Source organism: Mesoplodon mirus (assembly GCF_964341445.2).
Source record: "Mesoplodon mirus genome assembly, chromosome: 6".
NCBI classification, from domain to species: domain Eukaryota; kingdom Metazoa; phylum Chordata; class Mammalia; order Artiodactyla; family Ziphiidae; genus Mesoplodon; species Mesoplodon mirus.
This window is the reverse complement of record NC_138982.1, coordinates 16,068,692-16,084,127: the sequence shown is the minus strand read 5'-3', so window position 1 is coordinate 16,084,127 and position 15,436 is coordinate 16,068,692. Positions and strand designations below refer to the sequence as shown.

The window sequence follows — 15,436 nt, the reverse complement described above, 5'->3', positions numbered from 1 at the left end:
CGTCATATGGTTATGTCACCAGCTTAATATAAAGCTAGGTTCACTTGTTCCCGTTTTCCATTTAATTTTTTTTTTTTAATTTAAAACAATTACTTGGTCCAAAGCCCAAACTATATATACCAAAGTTCATTTACAGACATGTCCCCTGAATCTTGCAATTCTCTCTCCTCCTATAGATAATCACTTTTGTTAGTTTTTGGTTTACCCTTCCATTATTTCTTTTTGGGAAAAATGTCTCTCTATTTATCTAGCTATATATTTATATGTATATACTTTTTGCATATTTCTTCATTTCTTATATCTTTCTCATTCCATAATTTATCGAAGATTATAGGCAGTGGTTTGGCTATCACATTTGCAGGTTTTTCCTCAGTCTCCAAGATAAATTCTTCTAAGCTAGAGGCATGAACTGAATTACACTATTGCCTACACCTTTTCTTTTAAACATGCTTAAGCTATTATTTTCAAATCTAAAGATCATTTTTCTTGATAGAGAATATGCATTCTTTCATTCTTTCCATCTTCTGTTAATATTATATAATATGTCCCAAGAAACTAGCTTATCTGTTCTTTTTCTTTTTTGTTCAGAATATAACAACAAAAATACTTTAGAATGCATTGTATAGTTCTCTGTAACACTACTCGACAAAATAAACCATACCTTGGAAACACTGTGCTTTCTGTAAAATGTGGTGGTCCATTCACCATGTATAGTCCTTCTGACCCTTGGACTAAAGAAAAAAGAGGGAAAGAACACCATTACTTTGTTAATAAATACTCAGTTATCACAAATGTTTTTTTAAAAAAAGCTTTCAGTCAAAATACTAATGAAATCATTAAACATTTCATAGAACTATCAAACATCAGCATTAAAAGGGCACACTTTTCTTCCTCTTTTGCATAAAATCATATAACCGCTGAGAAATAAATAGGTAATGCAATGGACTGAATGTGTCTCCACAAAAATCCTCAGGTTGAAACCCTAATCCCAATGTGATGGGATTGGAAGGTGGAGCCTTTTGGGGGGTTATTAGATCACAAAGGTGGAGTCCTCATGAATGGGATTAGTACCTTTACAAGAAAAACACAGAGGATACAATAAGTTGGCAGTCAACAAACAAGAGGGTCCTCACCAGACCTGACCATGCTGGCACCCTGGTCTCAGACTTCCAGCCTCTAGAACTGTAAGAAATAAATTTCTGTTGTTGATAAGCTACCCAGTATGTGGTTCTTTGTTATAGCAGCCTGAACTGACTGAGACAGGTAATATTCCTCTTACTTCTTTTCCTACAGAGCATATTCATTTAGTCTCTAAGGAGACTACTTCAATAAATCCACTTTTATCTATCTTACAAGAAATCTATGCATTTGCATTGAGATACAGAATTCATACTTATATTCCTTCATTCAAATGGAAAAAAGTGATCTTAGTATTGTTTTCACATTATTTTCTAATCTCATTTTCAAAATGTATGGATGTTGGAAACAGAATTAGAAGCTGAGTCTAAGTTAAATCTTCTTTGTATCAGCTTACTCTCTCAAGTAACTTTTATAATTAAAAACTCAAAATTGTAACTGTCACCAGTGAAAGGCAGTTGTACTATAGTAGAAAGGACATGAACTCAAAGGTAGACCTCAGTTCCTATCTGACTGTGGAAACTTAGATGCATCACCACCTCTGAATCTGTGCCCAATCAGCAAAATATAAACTTTAAAATACTGTGTGCTTTATGTAAAATAATAACATAAAAATATAGTATAAATTCATTCAAAGTTCTTAAAAATATGACATTATTAATATATTTACAATTTCTCAAGCTAAGAGAACAAGCAGGATGAGACACATTCATTTACTAAGCTCCCAATGATAGTAATATTCTAAAAAATTAAGTGGGAACAAAGTTCAAGATTAAATAAGCAGAAACATGTACAGAACTAGATTATACGTTTTTAAAATGGCTGAATTAGAAGCTTCTAAAGCTGAACCAAATAAAATGATTCATTCATTCAGCAAATGCTTACTGGAGGAAAAAAAACTACCGCCAAAACCTTATGTTGAGTACTGCAGATACAATAGGGAGGAAAATCAGCCTGTCCCTGACCTCACTAATCAGATAATTAGTCAAATATATGGAAATCTCTAACTGCATTTAGTGCTACAAAGGAAAGATATGAGGCTACTAGAGTGAATAATATGGAGTTTTAATCTAAAAATGGAAGGTTAGGGAAAGCATCCTTGAGTAAGTGATTTGTGTGCTGAGATCTGAAAGATGAATAGTGAACAGCAGTTAACAAGCAAGGAGAACAGTAACAGTCGCAGAAACTCCGTGACAAGAGAGATGACAGTGTCACAGGAATGGAAAGGAGGCCTGCGTGGCTGGAAGGAGGTGGATCTGGAGGAGAAAACAGGGCTCAGACCAAGCAGGATCCTGTGGCTTAAGTTAGGCAACGTCGGACTGCAGCCTAAGAATGTTGGGAAACTTCAAAAAAGTTTTAGGCAGATTTTTAAAACCAGACTTGCAATTTGAAAAGCTCAACTTGGTACAGTGTAGACAGTGAACCAGAAGGCAGTAAGATGTGAAGAAACTACTCAGGATGGTCTGCAGTAGTCCCACAGAAGAGATAACAGAAACTTCGGGAATTCCCTGGTGGTCCAGTGGTTAGGACTCCAAGCTTCCACTGCCAGGGGCCCGGGATCCATCCCTGGTGGAGGGAACTAAGATCCTGCAAGCCGAGCAGCACGGCCACAAAAAAACAAAACAATACAAAACTTGGACTAGGGTAGGGCAGTGGAAATGGACAGTGGAGAATAAGTGTTCAATATTCAAGAGAGAAAACTGACAGGACTTGGTGATTTGTAACTATTTTATCAGCCAGAACTCTTGCCAGCAGCAACAGTGTAAGAGCTGAAGAAAGGAAAAAGTTTTACTGAAGTCCATGGCTACAATTTCACTTCCTTCCTTTTCTGCCAGCTATTCACAAATCTCCCACTCTTCAGCAGCAAAGTTGGCAGCTAGGGGCCACTCTTGGCTCCAACTCCGATCCCTATTTCCTATCCCTTCTCAAGGGACAGTTCTCATAACATCAATTTTCTACCTGTAAATTAACTAGCTCAATCTTCAGATATTTAAAGTAATATAATCTACCTTCCCAAAGTAAATAAGTTAAAGTTAGACTAAGGGAATTCCCTGGTGGTCCAGTGGATACGACTCCACACTCCCAATGCAAGGGGCCCGGGTTCAATCCCTGGTCAGGGAACTAGATCCTGCATGCATGCCGCAACTGAGTTAGCACGCCACAACTAAGATCCCGCATGCCGCAACTAAGACCTGGCACAGCCAAAATGAATGAATGAATGAATGAATAAATAAATAAATAATTTTTTGTTTTTAAGTTAGAATGAAAGTAAAAGAACCACTGACAAACAAGATAAAAATCTATGTACTCATGGAGCTTCCATTCTAGTGGAAATGATGAAAAATAAGGGAGTAAACACGTAATTGAATAATGAGTTTCTGGTCAGATATCCACAAGTATACAACTGGATACCACGTTTCCTCATATACTAAACTGAGTCACCAAACTGCTGTGGGTAGTTTGCCCTTGAATAGAATGGAGTCTACCAAAGTGTTCTACATATATCAAAATCTAAACTCCTCACACTACTGCCTACAAGGCTCTATACCTGGCCCCTGCACAGCTCCATGTGCTAGGCATTAGGGATCTTAATAAATGAGTCCGTCACTACACTCAAAATGATGATTTCAAAAGGAGCTCAGTCTACTGCTACACCTTGAATGAAACACTGACGATATCTATTCTAAAAATCTCTAATACATTTATTAAACATTTTGTGCCAGGAAATGTTTTCCTAGAAGACTTGAAAACTATGAAGTTTAATTCTTCAGCATCAGAAATTCTCAACTGCTTCTTGGCGTTCTGGCTAAAATCAAGTATTGCATCAAAATTCTCTTACTACACAGGCAAAGCTGTGCTGTTTCTTGTCACCAAATCAATCATCTGCTGCAATATAATGTATAATACATTATGATTTAGAAGAAAACAAGCCATTCTTTTCTTAACACTACAGTTAAGGTTTTAATAAACATTTATTTGAGGGATTAATGAAAAATGAATTTCCCAAACTAGGGGGTTTGTAGTTGTCAGGTTACACGTTACTGCTAGGTTGCATATAATTCTGTTAGCCTAATGAGGTCCTCCCCACAAGCTGCAGTGACAATTTAACTCACTAATCGCTCTTTCAAAATTCTCATACTTACCTAGGAAAACAAAACGGTACATTATCAGTGTATACCCAATGAAGCCGCAATACTTTTAAAATGTGCCATATGATGATGCAATCAAGCCACGCTCTATTGCCTTAACAAATGCCTGAAGTGACTGGCAAAAAAGATAAAAAGCTTTCCCTAGCTCATCTCAGCTTCTTGTGTTCTCATGACACTTGTACCTAGTGACCTCGGTCCTCTGTATTTGTTGACTTTGCTGTTATTATCGACCACAATGTTTACTTGGTGATAATTCAAAGTTTTCGTACGTTATATTAAAGTGGCAGCTGTACCTCAGAACCCATGAAGGTAGCCTTCTGGCCACAGCAGTGGGAACTTTCAGGGTATTCAGGGCAACCAGTACGGGTACAAGGTTTTCCTTTTCCAAAATTTCTATTTCATACTTACATCCCGAACTAAGACATGTAGAAGATCCCAAAAGAGTTGCTAAGACTGAATGTTTACGTACCCCTACGCCAAATTCGTATGTTGAAACTTAATCCCTAATGGTATTTAGGATGGCTTTGGGGAGGTAATTAGATCATGAAGGAAGAACCCTTATGAATGGGATTAGTGCCCTCATGAAAGAGGCCCCAAAGAGGTCCCTTGTCTCTTCCACCATGTGAGGACACAGTGCAGAATGGCTGTCTATGAGCCAGGAAGCAGGTGATCACCAGACACTGAATCTGCCAGTGCCCTGATCTTGGATTTGCCAGCCTCCGGAACTGTAAGAAATACATTTCTGTTGTTTACCACCCAGTCTATGATATTTTTGTTACAGGAGCCAGAATGGACTAAGACAGGAGTAGGGGAGTAAAACTCCCACTTAATAATGCAGATTATTACCCCCAAATCTCAGAAGGCAACACCGACAGAAAAGTCAGTGTGAAAAGTGCCATGTCTTTCTTGCTCAAGTAGCATTCAGTCTCATGTGGCTTTCAATGACTGGTTTTAGTATGTTTCTGGAGAAGCAAAATCTTGAGTCAAATTAATCAACTGCTTTTCAACATGCATATATTCACATTCTAAATAAAGAACATTTTGAAAACAAAAATTAAAAGGTTACATAGTCTATGATTCCATTTATATAACACTCTTTTTTTTAAGGAAAATACATTTGTATTTTGCATAGAGATGGAGAAAAAAAAGGCAAACTGTTGTTGTTTGAAATTTAGAAGTACATTTCAATTGTCCCTTGAATAATAATCAAGATAATTTCACTAGGTAGTCTCAATAATTTTGTATTATATTAAGGTTGCTATTCAATATTTATCACAAATCATTATGTTCAGCCACGCTATAAAAACTTACTAAAAAAAAATGGTTGGCTTTTCACCAGGATATATAAACCTCATGAAATGACAAAATTATCATGATACAGGACAGATCAGTGAAGGAAGGTCCAATGATAAATGGGTAACATCTCTGTGGTGATAAAGCAGTTCTATATTCTGATAGTGGTGGCTACATGAATCTATACATGATAAAATACAGACATGCACAAACTAGTAAAATCCAAATAAGGAGAGCAGTACCAGTGTCAATCTCCTGGTTTGGCTAATATACTGTAAGATATTATCATTGGGGAAAGCTAGATGAAGGATATGCAGGAACTTTCTTTATTCTCTCTGCAACTTCTTTCAAGTCTTAATTTATATCAAAATAAAAAGGCTTTTTCAAAGCCCATCCCTTTTTGGTAATACTTTGTTCACAATACGGCAAGAAATAAAACCAATCAAAAGTCTGTCAACATTTCTCAAGAACTGATTTGCCTGGGAATACAGGACAGAGGTGTTAAATTAAAATTAAAAATCGAATAGACCAAGATTTTTGTACTAAGACAAAAACATATTCTGCAAGACAAAAGTACATATCAAAGCTACTTCATACACTGATGATACTGTTGGTTCCCATTAAATTAGACAACCTTTGTACATGATGCTTTACAATAGATGTCTGTTATATGTGAACTAATTATCAATTAAATTCATCATAAAAGTCATATTGAGTCATTATAGTTTTGTTCATACATGTAAACCACTATTTAAAACAAATATTTTCTTTCACACTTCCCTACATAGAAGCATAACTATGAGAAAGTGCTGTAAGACATTTTGGAACCACTAAGATACTATACTGGATTTATTAGTTTGAGCAACTTCTTATACAAACTTGAATACATGAATATACAAAGTTTATCAGAAGAAACACAAAATCAGGTTCATAACAGAACATAAACTGCATTATAAGTTAATAAAAGCAAAAATAAATATGGACTCAAACTCTTTTCAATAACTGAAACAATTTTTTTCTACATATGAATTTCTAATGAATTCATTTTAATTAGAAGTGACTAAATGTAAAACAGTGAGTAAAATGTGGGGATAGCTTAACATAGTGTATTGACACTTGATATGATTCCTTATTTTTAGTGATTTTCCCCTTTAATCAAAAAGGATCAGCAATATGTTCTATTGGAAAGAAAAATCTGGAATGCTAACAGTTCTTTTCATTAAAGCAACAAATAAATGCCAGAGTTTCACACAGAATAACTGTTTAAAAACAACAATTACATTAAATACTGTACCTACATAGTATCTTTTAAAAACTTACGAGCCTTTCTATATACTCACATACTATTTATTGCTCTAAGCCTGAGTTAATATGAGAAAACTACTGGACTTCAACAAACAAGGGTCCTATGCCAGGGATATGGTGATCATTATAGTATGGTACTTTTTCCAATGCTTACACCCACTGAAGTATATATCAATTTAAGAAAATGACTCAGTCTTGATTATCTCAATGGCTTCAACTAGGCAAGCTGATTGGACAATATGGGCTTCATGTAAGGGCTATTGTTGTTTTACATGCCTAGCATCCAGGCCCCCCTTTTAGGAGACTTTAGTTTTCCTTTGGGAAATATTCAGGGGTGAGAATATAATTTGGTCCTGGTGATCTGATTAAAAATTGACTGATTCAAAGATGAGCATGAGGCAAGCCAAAGACAGCAAGCCTTGAGACTGGCACAGATGTGCACTTGCCTCTGGGGCTGTTGAGCTGGTTGACTGTAAACCTGGAGCTCCCGATTAGAACATCAGCCTGACAATAAGTTTAATCGGAAAGAAAGCAAGAGCTGAAGGAGGAAGAAAAACAGATTTTTGGAGTCATGTGAATACCTGGATGTAACAGTAGAAGCTTTAAGGTTACATGAGGTGTTTTTTTTTTTTTTTTTTTAATGCCCTTTTCGGGGCTCCTCTGGTGGTGCAGTGGTTAAGAATCCACCTGCCAATGCAGGGAACACGGATTCAAAGCCCTGGTCCGTGAAGATCCCACATGCCATGGAGCAACTAAGCCCGTGAGCCACAACTACTGAGCCTGCGCCCTAGAGCCTACAAACGACAACTACTGAGCCTGCGTGCAACAACTACTGAAGCCCACACGCCTAGAGCCCGGGCTCCGTAACGACAGAAGCCACTACAATGAGAAGCCTGCGCACTGCAACGAAGAGTAAGCCCCGCTCGCACAACCTGAGAAAGCCCACGCGCAGCAACGAAGACCCAACGCAGCCAAAAGTAAATAAACTAATTTTTTAAAAATTCCCTTTTTACCTGCTTTAGCTTTTTGTCATTTCCAATTAAAAGTCATAACTAATAAAATTTACTGGATAATCTTTAAATTATTCACAACTCCAAAGTCCCATAAGTCTATATTTAAAAAAAGGTTTTGGAAGTAAAAGAATCTATTATTGACTGAAATACCTATACTAAGAATGTTTAAAAGATTAGTCAGTGTGTTCTAGTGAAAGAAAAATGGGCCATGGAGTTGAATGATTGAATATAATCCTGACTCTGCCAATTTGCAATGTGAATTTCTCTGAGCTGCTATAAATATGAGACTATTTGGAGCACACGGACTAGATAACCCTTAAGCTCCTACGAAGTCCTTGATCTTAAGCACTGTAAGAAAACTGTCACTCTTGGTTAATCTGACTACAAATAAAGTGGTTATCATTCATTAATTTATTCTTCCATTAAACACTTAGTGTCTATTGTTTTTTTTGTTTTTTTGTTTTTTTTTTTGCTGTACGCGGGCCTCTCACTGCTGTGGCCTCTCCCGTTGCGGAGCACAGGCTCCGGACACACAGGCTCCGCGGCCATGGCTCGCGGGCCCAGCCGCTCCGCGGCATGTGGGATCTTCCGGGATCGGGGCACGAACCCGTGTCCCCTGCATCGGCAGGCGGACTCTCAACCACTGCGCCACCAGGGAAGCCCTTAGTGTCTATTGTTTACCAGGCATTGTACTTGGTACTGAGAAGACAGGGATGAATAAGGCTCTGCCCCTGCCATTAAGGAATTCACAGTCCAGCAGGGGAGAAAAGCATCTAAACTACTAGATAATTATCTTATGTGATAAGTGGGGAAAAAAAAAAAAACCTCAAGTATATATGAGGTACCAAAACAGGCTGGGGAAAGACTATCTGGGAAGAGTAAGGAAAGACTTCACAAAGTAATGATGTCTAAAAGGAAATTTAAAAGATAAAAAGACGTCAGCCAAATCAAGAGGAAGAGGGTAGTGTTAGACTGAGGAAATAGGTTGTTCAAGGGTTTTATGAGCAGTTCAGTATTGATGGAGAACAAAATAGGATAGGATGGCAAGGAGTAAAATGAATGACAAGAGCTATTCAAGGATTATAAAGGGTTCCATATGCTCTGCTAAACAGGACGGAATTTACCCTGCAAGCAGTCACTGTAAGGATTTTAAAAGGGAAAAAAAATGATCAAATTTTAAAATGTACCAGTTTTTAAATTAAAGTTCAAAAAAAGCATTTAGTATTCCAAAATTATAAGTAACATACAAGCTACCTTTATGAAGCTACAGAAATAAATTCATTTAGTTACTTTTTAAGCAGTATCCGCCTGGCATGTTATCTAACAAATTAGCCAGTTTTTGATAAATGTGTGGTGAATGAACTGTGGTAGCCAGATTGAATATGAATGGGCAGGGTGCTTAATAACAAAGATCTCAAAATGTAGAATGGTGAAAAGTGCAAAAGCTTTTTAAGGTTCCTTCCAAGTCTCAGGGGGAAATGATCCCTTTCCTCAAAAGGAGACAACCTTTCTCTCAATGGCTTCTTTTTCCTTAATATGTTATTAAGTTATTGGTAACTTATATCCTTCTTTTCCCTCCCAACTCCCCTCTCCTTACTTGATGCTCATATATGAGACTCCAGCCATTACTCTAATCCAGTCACCGCCGACATTGTCTAAGACTAAGTTTATTATCTTCTCCAACATTATAAACTCTGCCTTAGCTTCGAAACCTGAGGAATCCTGTAATGTTCTAACGTTGCTACTTTATCTTTATAATGTTCATTATATGCTACCACCCCAGACCACACTCTCATCCCCTTAAAACCTACACTACCGCAGCTCCACTCGCCCTACGCAGTCCCACAAATTTCATTAAAGCAAGGAGTGCAGGATTTGGTATCACTTAAATTCAGGTGCATTTAATGTGCGTGGTTATTCTAGTACACCGAGTCACACGTTTACGTTTTTTTCTTATTACAGAGCTAAATGACTTCACCCTGTCAACGGGGTCTGTCACCAAGTAAGCGCTAGTGTAACACCAGTACTGCAGATCCAGAGTAACAAATCCCACTAGCACTCTTCGTTTTTATGCCCCTTCCTCTATTCCTGTAGAACTTGAAGTGTCAGGAAAGAATGATGGACGAGCAAAAGGGAAGGGGAATGCTGGAGCCCCGAGGCTAGAGCCTAATTTCCGACTGCCACGCTACACCAAGAAATCCAAAAGGCCCTCCGGCTCTCCTACAATCCACAAGAAAAGGCGGATCGGACTCCAAGGCTTCTCGGGTGGTGCCCAAGATTACAGACACAAAAATTATTGCTCTAAAGAAATAATCCCTTGCTCGTTCAGAGCTCACCTGTAAGGAGCGGCGAGGGCGGCGCCATCTTGTCCCGGAAAGAGAAACTCATATGCTTGGGTCAGAGTTCACGAGAGCCGAACCCGGCCCCAACACGTCTCCTCCGGCGTGAGACGGCGAACTGGTGTTTCCGGGGCCGCCAGCCTCGGGGCCAATTCACTTCCGGTCGGAGAGAGACGTGAAAAAGGGGCCCGAACGCGCACGCGCAGCTCTGGGGCAACACTTTACGGAGCGTGGAGGGGCGGGGCTAAGGCTGGAGTGCCGGCCTTCGCCCTCCCTCTCCCTCTTCCTCAGCAGGCGGAGCGTGCACTTCCGCGGGGCGGAGTCGGCCCAATGCTGACGTTGGCAGCCGAACCCGAAGTAGTTCGAGGCGACGGGTTGCACCGTTCGGTCGTTGCGTTGTGTAGCGTTGCGTTCCCTTTCTCTCTCACTCCACGCTCCCGGCGGAGGCCACAGCGGCAACGCGAGAATATCCCGGCGGCCTGCTTTCCTCCTCCCGCGCGCCCCTCTCGCTCGGCCGGACGGTCTGGCGTCGTCAGTCAGCCGGCGGCCCGCGCCCAGCTAAGGACTCAGCCCCCGCGCCCAGGCCCAGCGGCCGGAGCTAGCGCCCCACCTGAGAGCCTCCTCGCTCCGGCGGCGCGGGCACCGGGAGCGGAACGTCGGTCGCAGCGGCCCGAGGAGAAGTGAGCGAGCGAGGCCCAGGGGTGGCCGGGGCAGGTGGTTGCGCCGCGAAGATGGTCGCCAAGCAGCGGATCCGTATGGCCAACGAGAAGCACAGCAAGAACATCACCCAGCGCGGCAACGTCGCTAAGACCTCGGTAAGGGAAGAGCGGGCGCCCCTCTCGGTTCCGCAGCCGGGTATGAGGCCCGGGCCCCGGCGCCGCGCCGAGCTCTCTTCCCCAGACCCGGGCGACTCAAGGGCCCGAGGCCGCGAGCCGGACTCTTTAAGTTGGGAGCTCAGGGAGGTGGGTGCCGGAGCCGTGCGGCTCGGGAACGCAGGGGAGACCAGTGAGGTGCAGGGACCCGGCGACGTGGCCCGGGGTGCAGGGTAAGAGCCCGGGGTCAGAGTGGTTTTTTTGTATTGGAGACCGTGGATTTTCCTTTTTGCAGAGAAATGCTCCCGAAGAGAAGGCGTCTGTAGGACCCTGGTTATTGGCTCTCTTCATTTTTGTTGTTTGTGGTTCTGGTAAGTGTTTTGGGGGCGACCATCGGGTAGGGTGTTGGATGACGGGTTGGGGATGACGTGGTGATCCATCAGTGGTGAATCCTGCCCGCACAGTTCTCAATCCACCTGCCGGGAGCTCCGCATAATTCTGTTTTATCTGAACCCAATTACTTGTCCCACATATGCACAGAGGGTGGTGCTCTAGAAACTTCTCCCCGTTTGATTTGAGCTCACAGAGAGCAGAAAAGGAGGTCAGGTCCTTAGTAATGATCGAGTTGACAAATATTAGACCAAAACAAAAAACAGAAACACCTCCCAGAATGAGAATTTAGAATATTTTGCAGCCTTTGCGAAAGAGAAGCTTATGAACATCATGTACATGCGGATGTTCGAACTTAATTTAACATGTTCCAAAATCTAATGTCTTTATGTCAAAATTGGATATATTTTATAAAGTAAAGCTAGTGCAGAGAATTGTAGAGGAACTTGTACCTGATTGGCAATTTAACGTGCGAGACAAATGTTTTTAGTTTAATAAAAGAAATGTTTGACATATGGTAGGAAAAAATAGTTATCAGGGCAGACTGCTGTTAGAGGAGTAGACTCTTGCCCATGGAGATGGATTACAGAATGCCTTCTTCTCTTCATCTTAATATGCAAGCTGTTAATATGGAAATACTTGTTTCTGTTTTACACGTTCTGACATTTTAAAGTTACTGAGGTTTCTCTTAAACATTTCACTGTGCCTGTCTCCTAAACATACCAATTGGAAGCTTTCCTGATAAATGGCCAAGAGCCAAGCAATTTATGTAACCTAAAGATGATTGAATTTCAGTCTTGGGAGAATGAGGAAATGTGCATATGTTACAGGCCAAGTACACCTAATGTTTAGGGTTAAACCCAAATAATTGTATGCTAGGAAACCTTTTTGCTTTGGTGCTTTAATTTCTTTCTAAAAATCACTGCTTATTTGGTAACTCTCTAGACATTTTGGCATAAACTTCAAGGAAGCTGAGGCATAAAAAAATTGTATTATTACGGTAGGCCTGTGTTCATATTACTATGAAGTTACATAGTATTTGCAGGTAACTGTAAGGGTATTCTTGGATTCTTGAACTACCTTAATATTTGTCAGTTGCCAGGCCTGTTTTATTCCAAGCATGTTTTAATACTTGCTCTTTCTCTTTACAGCAATTTTCCAGATTATTCAAAGTATCAGGATGGGCATGTGAAGTGACTGACCTTAAGATGTTTCCATTCTCCTGTGAATTTTAACTTGAACTCATTCCTGATGTTTGATACCCTGGTTAAAAACAATTCAGTAAAGCATCCTGCCTCAGAATGACTTTTCATACCATCCTTCATGTGTCATTCCAAGGTTTCTTCACAAGTCATTCCAAGTTTTCTAGTCCATACCACAGTGCCTTGCAAAAGCACCACATGAATAAAGCAATAAAATTTGTTAAGCTACAGTAGTGGACCCTACTTATTCAGTCAGTAAAGAGTAAGGTTTTGTTTTTTTTTTTAATGTGGTTATTAGAACAGTATACAATATAGGTAATTAGATTGAATCTGTGTAGACAGGGTCTAGATTTTGTTAGCCCTAATGTATAAATGCAATTAGCTTAATTTAAAATTTGGAATCCTACGGTTTTTATATAGCTAGGCACTTTATTACTATTTCTTGAAAGCACACTCCCATAGAGGGTCATGTAACCGTCCTGTAATAAGGTGCTTATAAATGGAACAACTACACAGTTAGCCTAGTTTTCCCGAAATCTTTAGCACCTAAAAATTTTAAAAATCTTCTACATGCCTAATATAAAGGGAGATGCTTATAGCCACAACGTCTATTTTAACAATATTATTTCTATTACACTACCTTGGATTTTGCATGAGTGAATATACTAACGTAAGAGGCCATAAGAAAACAACTTGGTTGAGCATTTTATAACTTAGTCACTTCGGTTTCACTAAAAGCAGCCATGGTGGAGTAAAGTCAGGGAAGGTTTTTTATATCACCATTGATTTCACCAGAATTACTTTAATATATCAAAGGGGTCTATTACAACATTTTAGGGAAAAACAGTACTAAAAATGGATGCCTCATCAGGACATACTGTTGAGTCCAGTGTGCCGTAAGACAGCATGTTAATAGCACTTTTAATACCAAAAAGGCACATCAACTGCAAATTAGTTTGGAAATGCTTTTTCTTGATTTATGATTAAAATTCTGTTAGGGTACTAGATACATCAGACTAAAGTGTCATGTGAAATTAAATGGATTTGCTGATAAGGATCAGTCTTTAGTCTTCCCTTTGTTGTATGATTTTATAGGTTATGATTGATCAAACTTTCTTTTTACTAATGGTAAGGGTGAGTGATAAGGCAGGTTTTGAGTTTTCTGGTACTGTTGAAAATTTCAAGTATTGGCTATTTAAATTCTTAGCCATAATGATGGAAAAAGCCTGAGAGGTGTCTATGTGTTAATGAATTGGAAAGAAAGCTGCTTGTTTGCTGTGTTAATTGCCTCAGGATACCTCTTGAAAATAAGCTGTTTTAAGAGGAACAGAAGGGAAATCTACTACCTAGTCTATATACAGCGTGAACCTCAGAGCTTCTGATACCCCTAAGTATGGGGAGAATGAAGGAGAGGAGTGGTTAAGGACGTTTAGGAACTTGACTACAATAGGAAAGGAATCTGCTGACCTTGGGCCAGCAGGTTTTTATCTGCATTGTTACCTGCCTTTCTCACCCAGGAAGTCAACCCCTATACTTGTTTCCCTCTTGGAAACAAGTGTCTTGGTTAACTAATTCTATTTTGTTGTAACTTAAAAAATGAAAGTTACTGTTCTAAATTCATAGCAGGTGCCTTATTCTTTGCTTTGAGTCAAACTATTCCATATCAGAATTTCCCTTGGTTTCCTATAGATAACTGGCTTTAAGACATTGAGGGCTTGTTGTTTTTTTTTTTTTTTTAATGTACAATGTCTGTTAATTTGACTGTCAAATTGCCATAGTGGGCAATCATTTTACATATGTAAAGTTGCATTCCCTTTGTATATCGTGTCATTACCAATTGGGTGCATTTTTAAGGATGGATTATGCATGTTTGGGTCAATGAAAGCTATGTCATTTCATTTACCCTTTAAAAATAAAGATCCCTGAATATTTGATGCCTTCTAAAAGGAAATGATTTTATAGTGTTCTTATCTGAGTATACTTTTTATACTTAATAGAAAATGATTTTAAGGAACGCCTGGTATGTTGTACTTGAGTTAAAAGAAATAGTACCCAGAGGCACAAATTTAAGGTTTTAACTGGGAATAGGTAGCAAGAAAAATATATAAAAGCACAATGAACTAAATACTTTCCCAACTGGGGTTTACCCTCATCTCATTATTTGAGTCTGGTTCAAGGAAAAAGCACAATTTTTTTTCTTTTTTTGATTTCCCTTTCCCAGTTGAATTTTATATGTCATCTAATGTTGAGCACAATGTGAGAATAAATACTTTATCGGGGTTGTCTACATTATCCAATTACTCTTTGTAATTTAGCTATAACGTTTCAAGGAGTTGTCAGTGATATCATTGTATCTGTTGGGTTGTATATAATGTTGCTCAAAATGACTGAGTGGGCTTCCAAAATAAGTGAAGATTTTCATTGTAACAGAATGCATTGTAATAGGCTTTGATTTACATTAAAGAAATGTATATACTCAACTGCGAGGCCATGGCTATTGTCACTGAGGTTCCTGGAGTTTTGTTGGCACAAAGGACTACCATGTAGTGCTGGATTATATTCTTGGGAGGTTCAGCAACAAAATTTTATTATGCTTTTAGCATCTGTAAAATTTAGGACATCATCAGATTTTCCACTTAGAAATTGTTCTTAAGTTTGATTTACATTTACCTACGTATTAGTTTTTTTAACTTGTCATTTCAGATGCAAACCACAACGTTAAGAGGTAGGAGTTGGGTTCAATAGCAAATTCTATGACACTCCCTCAGAGAACCCTTTCCTGTCTAAACACAGTCC

General features: G+C 39.3%; 2 protein-coding genes across 2 annotated transcripts in view; one reads left to right on the top strand and one right to left on the bottom strand.

Moving 5' to 3' along the window:
- Positions 1-10,360, bottom strand: part of EIF2A (eukaryotic translation initiation factor 2A) — a 39,038-nt gene extending 28,678 nt beyond the window's left edge. The window contains exons 1-2 of the mRNA XM_082625673.1: positions 10,234-10,360; positions 662-731 (exon numbers count right to left, since the gene is read on the bottom strand). Of these exons, the coding sequence (XP_082481799.1) occupies positions 662-731; positions 10,234-10,285 (122 nt within the window). The 5' untranslated portion in view covers positions 10,286-10,360. The remainder of the gene's footprint in view (positions 1-661; positions 732-10,233) is intronic.
- Positions 10,361-10,597: 237 nt separating this feature from the next.
- SERP1 (stress associated endoplasmic reticulum protein 1) lies at positions 10,598-15,120 on the top strand. The gene is made up of 3 exons (XM_082625674.1): positions 10,598-11,051; positions 11,344-11,419; positions 12,590-15,120. The coding sequence occupies exons 1-3, from the start codon at positions 10,968-10,970 to the stop codon at positions 12,628-12,630; spliced, it is 201 nt and encodes a 66-aa protein (XP_082481800.1). The 5' UTR covers positions 10,598-10,967; the 3' UTR covers positions 12,631-15,120.
- Positions 15,121-15,436: the final 316 nt, after the last annotated feature.